Source organism: Nothobranchius furzeri, chromosome 11 (assembly GCF_043380555.1).
Source record: "Nothobranchius furzeri strain GRZ-AD chromosome 11, NfurGRZ-RIMD1, whole genome shotgun sequence".
Taxonomy (NCBI): domain Eukaryota; kingdom Metazoa; phylum Chordata; class Actinopteri; order Cyprinodontiformes; family Nothobranchiidae; genus Nothobranchius; species Nothobranchius furzeri.
Genome location: NC_091751.1, coordinates 45,006,176 through 45,023,991, shown reverse-complemented (window position 1 = coordinate 45,023,991; position 17,816 = coordinate 45,006,176). Strand labels below are relative to the sequence as shown.

Genomic DNA, 17,816 nt, shown 5'->3' with positions numbered 1-17,816 from the left:
TGATTCCCTCCCTGAGTTTCTGACAAGTACAAACAGGGAGTTATGCAGAATGGAATGGTGCCAAGCTTAAGTAGCAAGTACCAAATGTAAATGTGTAAGTATCTTACAAAGTGGGCCAAATATTAGTGACTAAGCTGGCCAACTATTAGTGACTAGGGTTGGATACTTCGCTGGCCAAGTAGCATACTTATTCATAAAAGATGAAACCTTACTTCACCAAATAAGAATGTAATAATAAGTCTGTAATATTTGGCCAGCTTGGTCACTAACAACTGGCCTGATTGTTGTTACTTGAGTCACATTCCAGCTTGGCACCACTCAATTCAGCATAACACCCTGTTTTTACTTGTTAGAAACTCAGGGATGGAATCAGGACCCCTCCGCAATCTCTTTCAGAGTAGTCACATTGATCCAAGTCCAGTCAGTCACAAGCAGGAATTGAACCAGTTTCTGCACCACTGGCAACTTACGTATGCGAAACTATCCCACCGAGCCACCAGAAACCTTCACATTTGAGGACGTTCTGGTGGGACATTTGAACTTGTCATTTCAACTCTTGTACTTAAATTTCAAAGCCAGCCATGATTCATGCTAAGCCCACTTTAAGTTTGCACTTCAAATGTTCACACTAGTAGTTTCTCCAGGCTTTGAACCTTGGACCTTTTATATACCAACCCATTGATTTACAGGCTGAGCTAGTCAATCTGATAATTGCTTCCTGCTTTTTTAGAGCATTTATTGTTGTCAAGGATTCACTGAAAGCCTAAAATTTCTTCAGACTACTTGCCTCAACTTACTCATAGCAGTCACACTGGTCAGGGTCCATTGGTTGCCAGTGGTATTTGAACCAATTGCCACACAACTAGCAACTTCCAAACTATCTCACTGCACCACCAGAACCCTTCACACTTGTAAATGTTCAGGTGGGACATTTGAACTTGTCATTTCAACTTTTATATTTAAAAATTTCAAAGCCAGTCATGATGTGAAAGACTATTGTAAAGCCCACTTTTAGTTGGCACTTAAAATTTCCACACTTACTAGTTTCTCTTGTCTTTGAACCTTGGACCTTTAAGATACCAACCCAATGCCTTATAGACTGAGCTAGTCAATCAGATAGTGACATTCTGCCTTTTCAGAGCATTTATTTTTGTCAAGAATTAACTTATAGCCTAAAATTACTTCAAGTTCCCTACCTGATCCTATTCAGAGTAGACACATTGGTCCAGGTCCAGTAGTTCCCAGTGGGATTTGAACCCATTGCTGCACCACTGGTGACTTATATTTGCTAACTATCCTACCATGCCACCAGCACACATCATGCTTGAAGATGTTCTGGCAGAACATTTGAACTTGTCATTTTAACTTTTGTTCTTAAAAAGTTGATCAGTAAAAAACTTGCTTATGCAAGTTGTGTGTCCCTTCTTGTAAACGGCTTCGCTGTTCTTTCTCCAGTCCAGTCTGTTGTCCAGGTGAACTCAAAGATATTTGTATTCCTCAACCACCTCCACTTCTTCTCCCATGATGGAAACAGTGTTTGACTCCACCCCGTTTCTTCTGAAGTCTAAAATCATCTCCTTTGTTTTGTTCACGTTCAAGGTCAGATGATTGCTTCCACACCATGCCACAAAGAACTCCACCAGCTCTCTGTACTCAGCTTCCTGTCCATCTCTGATACACCCGACAACTGCAGAGTCACTGAGTATTTCTGTAGATGACAGGTCTCTGATTTGTACTGGAAGTCTGAGGTGCACAGGGTGAAAAGGAATGGTGAGAGTACAGTCCCCTGTGGTGCTCCAATGTTACTGATCACCTGGTTTGATGTGCAGTTCTTTAGCCTCTGTTTGTCAGGTAGTCTTTAATCCAGGTGATAGTTGAGGCCCCCACCTGTGTCTTCTGGAGTTTCTGGCAAAGTACATCAGGCTGAATTGTGTTAAATGTACTGGAGAAATTAAAGAACATGACCCTCACAGTGCTGCCTGCTTTGTCCAGATGACAGTGGGTTGGTTGAAGCAGCTGGATGATGGCATCTTTAAATCCAACTCCATGGCGATAAGCAAACTGCAGCAGGTCCTGATATGTTCTAGTTTGCTTATTCAGGTGGACCAACAGGAGTCTCTCCAGGACCTTCATGATGTGGGATGTCAGAGCAACCGGTCTGTAGTTGTCATTGACTGATGGGCGAGTTTTCTTTGGAACTGGAACAAAGCAGGATGTCTTCCACAGGACTGGAACCTTCTCCTGGGCCAGGCTGAGGTTGAAGAGGTGCTGCAGAGTCCCACAGAGCTGCTCTGTACAGGCCTTCATTACCCTGTGGCTGACACCATCTGGACCTGCAGCCTTGTTCCTGTTCAGTCTCTCCAGCTGCCTCTTCACCTGACTTCTAGAGACAGATAGGTGGGAGGGGGAGGTAAATGGGGCAGCAGCATCTCCTGACTTGGTTGAAGACAGATTTATAGAACCAGAAGAGTCCATGACTGTGTTAAAGGACAAAAGAGCTGGCGTGTGACAGGAAAATGTTGGATCAGAGGAGGATGGGATGTCTGATTGGCTGGGGACAGGCGAGGAGGATGCTGGGTTTGTTCCTGAACTGAACCTATTGAAGAACTTGTTCAGTTCATTGGCTGTGTCCAGGCTGCCATCTGTGCAATCCTTTCTCTGCTTGAAGCCTGTGATCTTCTTCATCCCTGACCACACATCTCTGATATTGTTCCTCTGTATTTTGTTCTCCAGCTTCTTTTCTTTTTCTTTTTTTTCTCATTTTGCAGATTCTTCAGTTCACTGGTGATCCAGGGTTTGTTATTAGCGAAGCATCTCACTGTTCTGGTGGGTATGATGTTGTCCACAGAGAAGTTTATATAGTCAGTGACACATCTAGTCATGGCATTGATGTCCTCTTCATATCCTTGGCAGAGTCATCCAATCTGTGGTCTCAAAACAACCCTGCAGGGCTTCTTCAGCGTCCTGTGACCATTTTCTAACAGTTCTTCTGGTCACAGGTTGCCTCTGAACAAGTGGTTTGTATTCTGAGCAGAGAAAAACAAGATTGTGATCTGATTGCCCCAGAGGAGGTCTTGTTTTGGACATGTATGCATTCTTTACATTTGCATAACACAAATCCAATGTCTTGTTTTCTCTGGTGGAGCAGCTGACAAACTGTTGAAATTTGGAAGTGTAGCAGAGAGGGAGGCATGGTTAAAATCACCAGAAATAACCACAAATGCATTGGGGTGCTGGGTTTGTAGCTTAGCGACAACGGAACTGATGGCATCACATGCACTTTCAGCAATGGCTGAAGGTGTAATATAAATGGTTGCCAAGACAACACTGGTGAACTCTCTTGGCAAATAATATGAGCGACAACTTACTGCCAAGAGTTCAACATCTGGGCTGCAGAAACGACATTTCACTGAAACATGACTTGGATGGCACCATCTGTTGTTGACAAGCACTGTCACTCCACTTCCTTTTCTTTTCCCGCTCCTTTTCACATCTCTGTTTGCTCGTACAGTTAGGAATCCTGGCAGAGGGACGCTGGAATCGGGGATATGGTCCTGCGGCCATGTCTCAGTGAAACACATAACACTGCACTGCCAGTACTCTGACTGAGTCCTTGGAAGGGCTTGGAGTTCATCCATCTTGTTGGCCAGTGATCTCACATTGCCCATTATGATGGATGGAAGAGAAGGTTTGAATTTCCTCTTTTTCTTTCTCCGTTTTGCTCCCGCTCTGCACCCACGCCTCTTGCATTTTAGCTCATTTGGGATTTGTGGCTTCAGTTGAGGTATTATTTCAGCCTTTCCAATGTTAATCAGCTGCTCCCAATTGTAAACCAGCTTGTTGTCATGGTTACGCATCATAACAAATGCTCAAAAAGTGAAAAAAGAGCAGTAAAAATCCTCCAAGCATCACAGCACCAGAAACAGAAAAGTAAAATGTCCAAAAAAATACAGTTTTTCTTGAAAAACTAGAAGAAAAAATGTCCAAGAAAAGGCAAAACTTGCATATAGTCAACAGAGCTACTCCAACATGAAGCCACCCAGAGTAGCGCAGTTCCGGAAAGCAAATATGTCAAACATTTTCATCCATTTCTTATTCTGTGCACAGATGACTAACATCCCATTTCCCCAAGGAGAGCCCAGGTCACTCCAGACTGGTGATGAGAGAAAAGACTTAAACACAAATTATGCTGTCTCTAATGTGAAATTACACCAGACATACTGTTTTCTCGGAGAAATGACTAACACATCACCATGACAACCGAGCAAACTGCTCTGCTGCAGCAGACAGCGAGATGTGGCTGAAAGCTTCAGGAAAAAATAAAGTTGCTAACAGGGTTTGAGTTGAGATGATTTTGTTTACTTGGCAACAATAGCGTATTCATCTAATCAATCAATCAATCAATCAATCAATCAATCAATCAATCAATCAATCAATCAATCAATCAATCAATCAATCAATCAATCAATCAATCAATCAATCCTTTATTAATCCCATAGGGAAATTAGAGTTTCAGTACACACAATTCAGAGATCAGACATACGTGGGCAAGACACATGACAAGAATTGGTGACTGTGGTCATTCGCAACCCGAGTCACGCTACCTTAATAGAGATAAGAGGATAACATGAGGATTGGTTCAGGCAGAGGGAAACTGTTTGGGATGGTGACATCTTTCTGAGAAATAGGATGGAGTGAGCATCTTCGAATCCCATCCTAGACCACAACACACAATGAGAAGCAGCTCTTGGAGACAGCAAACTGAAGCTGCTTCAGGGCGAACGAGTGACATCTTCAGTGGGAAATAAAAAGGCTAATTTCACTTTTGTGGAGCTAAATGCAGAAATAGATGATGTACAGTGCTGTGAAAAAGTGTTTGTCTCCTTACAGTTTTTGTTACTTTGTCATTTTTAAATGTCCCTTTTAGCAAACACATTCCAGAACCAGAGAAGAACCCAAGTAAATACAACATAGAGGTTTCAAATGATAATTTCATTGATTTGGGGGGTGGGGGAGATTACCCATCCAAACCAATTTACACTCAGTGAAAAAGTGATACTCTTTGGAAGTAAAATGACAAAAAAGAACTTGAGATAACTAGTAATGACTTTAATCGCTGTGGAGGAATTTTGATCAACTCTTCTGTGCAGAACTGTTTTAATTCAACCACATGGGAGGGTTTTCCAACAAGAACAGCCTGTGAAATGTAGTAAAATTACAACTTTTTCTTATTCTGAAATGATTTTCTTGAGCCAGTATGTGCTAAAATGACCCTTCACTGGGTTAATGAAAGGCCACCCTGCCCCTATAGCCCCTGGACCTATGGCCAGAATATCCCACTTGCAACTTCAGACTGTTGGGATTTAGAAAAACTGAGCAGACATACCTGGCGCTGCGGTCTGGCTTCAGCATGTCTCCTACATGTTTTAGATCAAGCACACAGCTGATTTGTTTAATTTAGTAATGAACCACTCCTGTAGACGCTTAGTAACGTTGGGATACGTTTCAGCTGTTAGATTAAGGTGTTAAAAAGATGAACGCACAGAGAGGACATGTTTTGGTTCTACAGACACTAGGGGGTGCTAAAAGCAAGACTAAACCACCTAGTTCCCCTTTGATTTCTGATTCAAAAAGTTTTTTTTTTTATTTTTTAAAAAATATTGTCAGATTGGTTTGGTTCATTTTATTTACTGGGAAATATGCAAAACTCACCACTTTCATTCTTTTGTGCAGACATGTGCGGATCTATTACCTCCATAAGCATTCCTAATCTGTCCATTTGATTAGGGAATTCCATCCATCCATTTTCTTCCACTTATCTGGAGTCGGGTCGTGGGGGCAGCAGCCTAAGCCGAGAGGTCCAGACTTCCCTCTCCTCAGCCACTTGGGCCAGCTCCTCCGGGGGAATCCCAAGGTGTTCCCCGGCTAGCTGAGAGACATAGTCCCTCCAGCGTGTCCTGGGTCTTCCTTTATGTCTCCTCCCAGTTGGACATGCCCGGAAAACCTCACCTGATAGGCGTCCATAGGCATCCTAACTAGATGACCGAGCTACCTCAGCTGGCTCCTCTCAATGTGGAGGAGCAGCGGGTCTACTCCGAGCCCCTCTTGGACGAACAAGCTTCTCACCCTATCTCAAAGGGAGAGCACAGACACCCTGTGAAGAAAACTCATTTTGGCCACTTGTATCTGCCATCTCATTCTTTCAGTTACAACCCAAAGCTCGTGACCATAGGTGAACTTCTCATCTCTTATTTTTATCTAACTTTTTGCACCAAGTACCGCAGCAATTTCCTTATGTTGTGATTTCTCGCACATAAAACCCTTCTGATTCTGAACATAGATCGACCAGTATATCAAGAGCTTCACCTTCCGGCTCAGCTCTTTTGCTGTTTAGAAATTAAATGTCTAAAACAAGCTCTTTCAAAAAGTCCCCAATTGTGAGGTCACAAATGGGAAAATTTTGCCTGGCCTGCCAGACTCGTCCTCTGTTCAATTCTACACAGATAACTAGTCTGATTACTCACAGGCAGATGCACATGAGCAGCGGGACTAGGCAGCTGAAAAGTAATCAATCAGAAAAAGGGCAGAAATGCCGACTTTACCGTGCGACGCTGTGTTTTTTTAGCTGTAGTCAAAAATGGCATATGGTGACGGCACAAGCATCTTTTTTTAGAAGAAAGATTTTTGGCACTTCTTCTTGTTTTGGTTTTAAACACATGTTCACGTCCTTTAGAACAGGGGAAAGAGTCGCAGCGTTGTGTGTGATGTGCGCTGCTCAGCGCTGATTGGCTCGGTTAGAATTTTCAGGGGGTGGGGTTGTTTGAATAGGAGAGTCCCCAGACCCATTGCTTACTATAAGGAAGGATGGGACTAGCTGGTCATACTAGGGAAAATTAGCATCTCCTCCCCTTTCGGTTGGCTTATAGGTCCCCAGAACAAAGAAACAAATGAATGTGAGTCAATGGAGCTATAAAAAGAAGGATTCAAAGCTTGCTAAACTAATCTTCTTATTTGATGAGACAAACATTTGTAGTCATATACATGTCTTTTCACACAAAACCTAAAATAACTTTTGCAGCAGTCTGAAAATAAGCGCTTTCTTGGCATTAGAAAGTGTCTTTAAAAGTCACAGACAACGTGAAATCCATGGCACATAACAAACGGGATTAGAAATTGGGCTTTTATCCTCTCATAGACTTCATTCTTTTTTTTTGGCAGTTGGGGACCGATGGTCTGGAAGTAGATGGGTCTGGCTTAAGCCGGGCGTACACTGTGCGACTTTTTCACTCGTAGCACTCAGCTTCAGCTCAAACTGTACGATTTCCTCGCAGGGCAGATCTCACGAGCCAGGCGCTCACACTGCACAACCCAGTTCTCGGGTGCGACCTGACTGCTCATACTGTACGTCTGGTAGCAACACGTCGGCCCTAAAAATATGCTAAAAATAGCAGTTTTTACTCAACACGTCAGACTTTTTTGTCTTGTTTTGCCTGTTGTCCTTCGGGAATGCTGCAGGGGGACACACAGGGATTTATGGGGGTTGGATGAGGAAAACAAAAATAAAGAAAGTGAATCTGTGTTTTGTGATCAGTTTAATTTGACATGAACACGACAAACACGCTTTCTTGACAATCTTTGTAAAAAAAATGTGTAGAAACAAAAACGAACAACGTGTGTTATTAGGGAAATAGCGGGTGAGCGGTGTTGATGCAGGATTGCGCATGCGCGGTTCTGATACTTTTTGGGTCGTAGCTGCTCGCAGCGCCACTTCAACAGTGCGATACCCTCACGAGGGACGAGCGAAATATTAAACACGCCAGAAGTCCATGCCACCTCACGACTGCTGATCGGCAGCTGGTCACGTGGTGTTAATCGCCTCTCGTAACCCCCTGTACACTACACGACCGCTCGGCGCAAAACTCGCCCAGATGTCGTGGATTCTCGCACGACTGGAAAATCGGCTCAAAAAAGTGAAAAAGTCGCACAGTGTACGCCCGGCATTAGGCTCTCCATTGAAACCCCTCTCAACTCTCCAGGATGGAGGAGCAGTGGCTCTACTCCGAGCCCCTGGATGTTGCAAGTAAGTACATTTTATTTATAAAGCATTCACCACAGACACAGAATCACAAAGTGCTTCACATAGATCAAAACAAAATCAAACAAAGTCAAAAACAGAATGATCTTGGACGTTGATGATGTTGGAGCTTCTTAGCTCATAGCTGCCTGAGCCAGGGATGAGTGGGCGTGGCCAGCAACAACATATTTTTCTTAACATGACAGAACCCAGAAATTACTCTCTCTGGAAGATACTGAAACTGCTAAGAATAAATCTGCTGAGATTGCATAAAATCCCTCTCACGTACAGCAAAGAACACATTTTGTATCGACCGTTATATCTTTTTGTTGAAGTCCTACTAGTTCTCCTTTTATTCATTAAATCATTTCAAAACTACATTTTGTATTTACTCAGGTAATACACGAATGGCTGTTGTGAAAAAAACAACAAAAAAACACGACTAACAAAGAATCACAAGCCAGACATACGTACAAAACCCAATTATTTAACTTTATTAACATGAACGTTCAGGTGATTTTGAAGTTGCAGATCTTCATCAACAAATAGAAAACAGACTGTGTGTACAACAGACCGAACCCCTACGGCACTAAGCATTCACAAGGTAAAAATGAACATGTTTCGTTTTTGCCAGCATTTTCAAGTCCCCCCCTTGTCGTTTTTCACCCCCTCCCACTGCGTTGAAGCTCTCGGGCCTTGGACGGTCGGACCAGACGCTCTTCTCCTGCCGTCCGTGTAGTGGGAGGTAAGTGTGTGTGCTTAGCCAGTGAAAGGTTGTCCCTTTTGATGGATGAGGTTGTGGTGAGAGGAGGAGGAGGAAAGGGGGGGGGGGGGGGGGGGGGTGATTGTGCTGTTTTTCCTCACAACCAGCTGTTGAAGTTACTATGGTGTTACAGTAGATACAATGGTGTCTCCATTAATACACACTCTAGGACAGCAGGCTTTCTGCAGTGTCTCTAGTCAGATCACCAGATTCATTCCTTTTAACAATATATTTTTGAAGCTGTGAATATAACTATGTGTAATCATATAATCAGTCATAATTATATATATATTTATAGTTCTATTTCTGTATAAAATAATATCAGGTTTGAGTCCAAAGGGCTGAGTCTCTGTCCCTCTGGTAGGAATGGTTGAGTCTGTACAAGTACTGACGTTGATGGCTCTACTCCTCAGCCCATGTCCGCTTGGTTCCACTCCAGCACCCCGACCAGGCTCATGGCGAGCGCTGAGATGGGAGGGACTTGAAGAGCATCTTTAAATCAGATTGTGAGTTTCTATTCAATTTTTTTTCTTTTCATTTCTTGTTGCCTACCCTTTGGGTATAAAAGTCTGTTTTTTTAAGTTCTCCTCTGTGGAGTATGAAGGCCTCAATGCCACAGGCTCCAGATGAAAAGCAAAACAACAAAACACGTAGAAATAATGTGTATCCCATTTCTGTGCACCTGTTGTTAGGTAAGTCGCGTGTTTTCAGCTATCTACTGCGATTACAAAGGGACAACTACAACAAGTCCATGTTCAAAAATCAATTTCCTCAAAGCTGATTTTCTTTGAGAATTCTGTAACGGCAAGTGAAAAAGGCAATTTGAGTTATTGAACTGACTACGACCATAAAACAATATTTATAACATAAAAATGAATAATAAAAAAAAAACACCATGAGATAAAATAAATCTGACAGCAGCTCAGAGGACAGTAGTCCTCCTGTATTAGTCTCTAGGGACATGCAGAAAACACATGTCCCGTGTGCTAACATACCCTAAAAGTGATTATGAAAATAATGTACGCCTCAATCTGGGCAGTTTTAAGACAAAAGAAATGTCTGATATTAAAATGATTATTACAAACTTATACTAAACTTTTAACATAAAGAATCAGAATATTGACAATATAATTAACAAAAAGACAGAGAGGATGCTCTCTTAGTGCTACCAGTAGCCTTTGACAATCAGGGAGGTTTGGCTTCGACAGAGCAGAGCGGCGGGCTGCCGGTCTGCGCTGCCGGATCTGTACAACAGCTGTCAGGGTTGTCGTAGTCTCTGTAATGTTTCTGGCATTTTCTTTAAAGCGAAATCTCAGGTGGTTGATTAGCTTGGTGTGATTGGTTGAAACCCTCGACGGGTCTGCAGGTTTGTCCCTTCCTCCAGCCCGCCTGTAGCTGCGAGTGGCGGGTTGTATGAGTTTGTTTGTTTGTTTGGGGGCAGGGGCAAGTGAGCGGATGGCGGCTGAAATGGGACACTTGGCACACTCCTGAGAGGTCTGACCGACCAGGGAAGCTGCTTCAGTGGGAGTGGTTACGTTGCATAGTGGTCAAAGCTCCCCAGGTACTCCAGAGCTGCCCTGTAGCACAGCTGATACTGGTCCTGCAGAGACGAGGGCAAAGGGTGAATGAATGAATACCTTTTTGTTTTTTTTAGAGGAACTGAGTCCTCCAATAGGATTCTTTGGTTTACATTTGCAAACATTAACTTTCAAACTGCGTAACGTAGACTCTGTACCTCAGTCTGCACCATGGCAGGCCGCTGGGTGCGGAGCGTCTTCACCGTCTGGAAGATGTCAACCACACCTTCATACCTCATCCTCTCCAGCACGATGCTAAGTGTGATAAAGACTCCAGTCCTGCCTACCCCGGCACTGTGAAACACACACACACACACACACACGCATGCACGCATGCACAACGTTATTATTACATCCTGCAGAATGGAATCTCTGACTGGAGCCTGAAAGTAACTTCATTCATTAAAACATGATTACTTTTGTGTTACTGAACTATTCAGGTGAAACTCTGCAGGTGAAACAGAAACAGTTCACCATGGAAATAAAATATTAGGCAGTATTAAAGAAGCTCATGAAGAAGACTAAAGGACCGTTTTATAGATAATAGACCTATAAGAGAAAAATCTGAGTTTCTACATTAATATTAAAAAAGATTTGTAGTGTCATGATTTAGCCCTGTTCCTGCTGCTCTTTTTTTCTTTGCGTCCTTTTCCCACGCAGACACAATAATTTAGTCCTTGCTCAATAATCTCACTGAATGCTTCCTCTGAATCAAACTGTATCTAATCTGCTTTCTATAGATTTCATTGCAACTCTGCTACTTTCAGATTGTATCAATTTTCTCTTGTTGGTCATATTTATGCTACTTTTATTTCTAAAGTGCTATACCATCTTTAAAAAAAAGTATTTATTTTATTTTGTAAATCTGTGCTTTATTTTTGTGATTAAACCCCAAAGAGCACATCTTAGTATCTCTTATCTGTGTAAACGTCCCAATTACCTGCAGTGTACAGTGATTGGTCCATCCTGCCCAAACTGCTCCTTAGTTTTGTGCACTTGTCCAATGAAATCGATGAAGCCCTCTCCAGTTTTTGGCACTCCCTGCTCAGGCCAGTCAGTAAACTGGAACTGGCGGATTGTTCTGGATTGTCCATCCTGAGGGACACAGATAAGGATTTTCAATACGTTCAAGTCCACGAGCCGATAACGCTCGGCTGTATTTTTACAGTTTGAGCTTCTCTGATCTTTTTCCACACAGCAGAAAATTCTGGGCTCAGGTTTAGGACTGTAACTAACCCGGCTGGACCAGTTAATCATCTAATTTCCACCTGGGATGTGATATGAGTAAAGCTGACAGCCTGGATTGGAGACAAAACCCATCAGGGCTGGAGATTTTGTCAAACCCCAAATGACAGAAAGCTACAGTCAGAATGCACAAATTGAATTTACACAAACACTTGGACTGTATTTCAAAACCTAGCAGCCTAAATAAGTCTGATTTGTTGAATATTTATACAAACTGAGTGGCCCACCAAGAGATCTTTCACTCCTGTTTCCGTTTAAGCTGCTGTCCGTGCGTACGGCCATAAAAACAATTTTATGAAGCAAAAACATGCATTTAGATGCAGGAACTGCAGAGCAGAACACACACACATAAAAGAAAGAGTGGATGTGGGATTAGAGTGTTGCAGTGGTGGGGGCCTTCAGATGACACTGAAGGATATTTATAGCTCATTGAAACTACTGCATCACAGGGAGTTCCAGTACCGGCCCCTCGGGGACTGAAGGCTATGCTTTTCATGTACTTTCACAGCAATCTCCTATCACACACATCCACAAGCGCACACACACACACACACACACACACACACACACACACACACACACACACACACACACACACACACACACACACACACACAGTTTGATGTATTGTGAGGATGTCAGACTAATGACACAGGCAGGTTCTGATCACCTCTATCTACGAATCACAGTTGCTCTAATTTTAACAGCACGGCCGCCAGTATTTCAATAAAACCTAAAATTCAGATGGATTTAGGATGGATATTTAGAGTAGATGGCTCTAAATGTCCTTCCACTGACACACACATTTTATTTAACGGTGTTTAAGAGCACACAAACACTCTCACACTGAACGGATCGACGTACCCTGGCATCTGTGACTTTGAACTCTCTGAGGATGTACTGAGGCATGTTGTACTCAGCCATTGGATCCACCACAAAGTACTGGTACCTGGCTGAACGCTCTGCTGGCCAGTACTGATGGCACTTCTCCTGCAAGAGTGAAAGGAGAGACATTTTCAGCTAAAAATCTTTCCAAACACATCCGGGAAGAAGAACTTTTTTCTACGTAATTACTGCCTGGCATGCAAATACTGGATTTATTTCTGGTTCTAGGTTGGTTACTGTAAGTTGTAAATCATTTTCAGTTAGAAAAATGTCTCTGCTCACAAAGGAGAATCCCACTAGACTAATCTGTGGTTTAAAACCACAGATTCATCTTAGGTGACAAAATATTTACATCATTTTCTTGTGTTCGTAACTACGCAGAAGGATTCTTTTCATAATCAACTGTAGCTGAGGAGGTGATAAAAGCTTGAAATTACAGCTGAGTAATGTCAGAACCATCAACAGGCACTAGAAAAACCAGATGAGAGGAACGAGGCGACACATAGTTTCCTAACTGAGAAGTTTGAGGTTTTGGGAGGAAAATCTACTTGCCCAGTGAAACGAAATATGAAAATGGAGGAAAAAAGAAAGACAGGTAAGAAGAGACCACATTTGATTTATTGCTCATAATTTAAATCTTGATTTTGTTTCTGTCAACCAGAAACCTTGTAACTCCAAAAATGTAGTTGCTCTCGAAATGGAAAAAAAGAAACGTTTGGCGGCCAATAATAATGAGCTCCTTCTGGTGCTCTTCGGTGGATATTCATTCATGAAACCAAAAACAGATGTGGAGGGTGACCCGTAGAGTCAATTTGTGAAAAAACTTGAAAATGATAAAAAATCATTTAGCCCGACAGCGAACATTTTCAGTTAACACTATAAATTATTATATTATGCTACTGAACAATTATTCCCCCTGCACAAAACAGCTTAGTGTGAAAAATGATTTGAATAAGCATAAACAATGCAGCATTTCTCATAAGAACACCAATTATTCCTTTTACAGCAACACAAGGCAAAGCTAAACCATACAGACGTGGCTTTAGCTGCCTTATGCTAACGTGCTAGTAATGCTAACATATGAACACACGACTGATGTGGTGTAAATCATAGACATGAATACATATTTTCATAATCATGTACACCCATTGGGTACTGGAGAGCATAACAGCGGCCATATTGGATGGGTCAGTGCAGAGTGAGAAACTATGCCTTTTTGTGCAGTCTACAGTTGCAACAACCGACGCAGCAGTAGCTCAGGAGGTAGAGCTGGTTGTAGGTTCGATCCTGGCTCCCACCAGAGAATGCTGCTGTTGAGTCCTTGGGCAAGACACTTAACCCGCCTTGCCAGCTGATGGCGGACTGAGGGACCGGTGGCGCCATTGCTCGGCAGTCTCGCTTCCGTCAGTGCACCCCAGGGCAGAAGTGGCTACACTGTAGGTCAACATGACCGGTGTGTGATTGTGTGTGTGTGAACGGGTGAATGACTGTGTTGTGAAGCACCTTTGGGGGTTGTAGAACCCTAAGAAGGCACTATACAAATACAGAACATTTACCTTTTACCATATTGAAAACAGATCACGTGGGATTACTATTGACTTTTCTAGCCTACCTGTTGGGATTGTTTTTTGTGAAAAAGCATAAAAAATTGTGTTTTTTTTTAGTTGGGTGAACACCCACACATTAGAAATACATGCACTGGGGGCAACTGGGGACCCATCCAAGATGGCTGCCTGCTGCTACACCAGCTCCAATAGGCAGCACTAGCGCGGGGTGAATACACATATGATGTCTGTGGTGTAAATCACATTAAACAGAACAAAGGTAATAATCATGAACAAGTGATCAGGCTTAGTGTTTGTCACCTCTAAAATGGTCCTGGTGGAAACGGTTCCCAACATTCTAATGCTTCACAATCTAATATCGCCTGTCTCTCTCGCCATATTTTGTAACATTACCCACAGACTTCGGTCAACACAGTGAAGGTGGGAGCAATGAAAGCTAAAGGAGAGAAAAAAACTCCAACACAACCCGTTTCATACAAAGCCGGATATATTTAGATGGTGTGGGAGTTATCAGCATGCCTGGAATGCTCCCACTTATTGACAAATCTGACACGGAGGCATCCCAGTTTGAACCCAGCTGCACTCCAGCCACACCGATAAGGAGGTAAACTTTCAGCTGCAGTTATTGTTCGGGTTTGGAATGAATTAATATTTGAGCAGAGCGGCGCAACAGCTCAGCTGAACCGAGCCGACGTCTAAAGATTATTATCGTCTCCTGAAACGCTTCAATGACCTTACAGGTGCTGCATCTGTTGTGTTCGGCATGCGATTTCTGTATTACCCGGCCCATCTCTCGTAGCTTGGTGAGCATGACGACAATGGTGGAGTTGTGCTCCCACAGCATCCTCCAGAAATCCTCGGTGGTCTCAGCCAGGGGCCCCTGCGTAGCCAGGTAAGCTTTCTGCTGCCTGGAAATACAAATGAACACAAAAGGAGGGACTGATTATACAACACATGCATTATAAACATTATCACACTTTTGTAGTAGGTTTTGGGAGACTTGAACCCCCCCCCCCCCCCCCCCCCCCCCCCAAAAAGAACCGCAGAAACTTTCTCAGAATAAAAGGAATATTAACAAATACATATATATGTGTAGAACTTTGTCAGGAAAAAAAAACATTTCACTTTGTAATGTCAGGATAACTTCATGAAAAAACATAATAATAAAACATATAAAAATAAACCCAACAAACAGACTCAGCAGTAATGAGGATTTAACTTGATTCACAGCAGCATTATTCTGGAAGCATCCAGACTGTTGCAAACTGGGTCTGTTCTGAGCTCAACAAATGGATGATGATAATGACTCTTATGATCAATAATGTTCTTCAAATGGACATTTTCCCTTAGAAACGCTGTAGCAGTATGTACTTTGAGAAATACACTGAGTGCCTTATTTAGTCTTTTTACATTTTAAAAACCAAGTTCACATTTGCGGTGGTCTCCTGTATTAAGTGAAGCCTTGTCAGTTGATTTCTTTGGAAAAAAGAAAAGCCCTGGCGCTCCTGTTTCAGGAACTAGAAGTTAGCCAGAGGAGAGGTGAGCAGACGATGGCAGGTTTTGGTCTTATTTCCTGTTATTCGGACATCTATTGATTTCTTACCCACTATGACTACCTGAACGGCCCAGTTTCTTCAAGACCAAGTTCACTTGTTTTTATTTATTTATTTATTTATATACATATATTTTCAGAGGATAAAATCTTTTGAGATGCAACATCTAATTTTCAAGAGGGTCTTCGTTCTATACAACACGAACGAATTTGAAAGACAGCAAGTGGCTAAAAAATAAAAATAAACAAGAAAAATAAGATAACTAAATAAATATAACTAACTGCATAAAAATTAAATTAAAAATAATATTAACAGATAGTAATAGATACCAGTATGATTATCTAAACCAAAGTACCTTTCCGTAACTCATATACATTAGTATTTTTCCAACACATTTGCAGTGGTCAGTGAATCCATAAGCTTAGAAGAAGAAGAAGAAAATATCATTTCTATAACGCCTCTCAAGATAAAAATCATGAGGCGCTTCACAAAAACAAAAAATGTAAAAATATAAAAAAGCATTTAGAAAATATTTTAAAATATATTTAAAATGAGCAAAAATAGGCAATTGTGATTTAAAAAATGTTAAGAAAGAGAGAGAGTGAATAGGAAAGAGGGAAATCAGTGGATCCGGAGGAAGGTGGAATAGGTGGGGAGAGCAGAATAAAGAGAGAGTGGTGAAGAAGATCATAAAAAAACCAACTTGAGCAAGTGAGTCTTCAGCTGTTTTTTAAAGGAGTCCACTGAGTCCACTGATCTCAGGCTCAGGGGGAGAGAGTTCCAGAGTCTGGGGGCCACAGCAGCAAATGATCTGTCACCTGTGGTCTTTAGCCTGGTGCTGCACAACCAGTAGGCTTTGATCACTGGACCTCAGGGACCTGCTGGGGGTGAAGGGACTAAGAAGATCACCTGAGTCTGGTTTCTGAAAACAACAGCTAGGCCTCCACTACAACCAGAACCCTGGGACTGGCTAAGAAAATAATAACCACTCGGGCAGAGTTCAATCAGACCAGAATAATCAGATGTTTGCTGCCAAACTTCAGTCAGAAACAGAAAATCCAGGTTTTTAGACAGAATTAGATCATTGAGCAGGAAGGACTTATTGTTAACAGAGCGGGTATTTAATAGAGCCATGCTGAGTGCAGTGGAGGAATCAGAAACTACAGAAACAGCTGGAGTTAGTGGACGTAAATTAGCGGGGTACGATCCACGGTGTTTATAAAATCCACTTATGGAGGGAACAGGAGGAGAAACCACTGAGGAATGAGGAAAAAACCGACCATAAAAAACTTGGACGGATGAACCGCGTCCCAACGCGGCCTGGCGGGAATGCGGAAGTGGCGCTCAGGTCATCAAACAAAGGAAGAGAAGCTAGAAGATCACGCCGATGTTTACTAGATAAACCACGCTTTAAGAGAAGTCTTATTCTCACTTAGATTCCTGCTCGTTAACCTCTTTTCCTCCGATGTTTTCCCGGGACCGGATAAACATAGCCGGAGGCGCGCAGCTTGGGACCGCCGTTTGGCTCCGGGCCAGTGCGCCACTCAGGTAAACAAACAGGATGGTACATCCTCAGTGCATCTTGGGCGATTGTTAACGAACGGAAGGACAAAAGAGTCTGGCGATCATAGAAGATGGTAGCAAGGACACTACTGAAGAGGATCGCTGACAGGAGCAAGGTGGAAAAGAGGAGGTTAGTGGAGAAAAGTCTGAAAAAGTGGCCGGTGACTGTGGCTAAGCCAAGCACAGGCGCCATCTTGTTGCCGACCGGAAGCGGAAGAGATTAGGGTTCTATAAACCCCCCCCCCCCCCCCCCCCCCCAAGGTGCTTCACAACACAATCAGTCACACACACATTCACACGCTGGTGGGGATGAGCTACGATGTAGCCACAGCTGCACTGGGGCACACTGACGGAAGCAAGAATGCCGAACGATGGTGCCACCAGTCCCTCCGACCACCACCAGCAGGCAAGGTAGAAGATCACAGGATTTGTACTCATTTCCTGACGTCTCATCTCTGATTGGCTAACAGCAACGCGACTCTACCACTGGCTCTGTTTTCTCTGCAACTTCACAAATAACACAAGCCTTAAGGAGTTCTGCCATGTGGTGAAGTTGCTAATGCTAATGGTTAGTTTTCACTAGCCCAGGCA

At 42.8% G+C, this 17,816-nt stretch overlaps 1 protein-coding gene across 18 annotated transcripts in view; it reads right to left on the bottom strand.

Moving 5' to 3' along the window:
* Nucleotides 1-10,161: 10,161 nt before the first annotated feature.
* Nucleotides 10,162-17,816, bottom strand: part of LOC107383573 (receptor-type tyrosine-protein phosphatase F) — a 258,659-nt gene continuing 251,004 nt past the window's right edge. For all 18 annotated transcript variants that reach the window (XM_070541595.1, XM_054742275.2, XM_070541596.1 and 15 more), the window contains 5 exons: nt 14,891-15,017; nt 12,524-12,649; nt 11,355-11,509; nt 10,573-10,708; nt 10,162-10,437 (listed from right to left, as the gene is read on the bottom strand). In XM_070541595.1, coding sequence (XP_070397696.1) covers nt 10,369-10,437; nt 10,573-10,708; nt 11,355-11,509; nt 12,524-12,649; nt 14,891-15,017 — 613 coding nt within the window. In that variant the 3' untranslated portion in view covers nt 10,162-10,368. The remainder of the gene's footprint in view (nt 10,438-10,572; nt 10,709-11,354; nt 11,510-12,523; nt 12,650-14,890; nt 15,018-17,816) is intronic.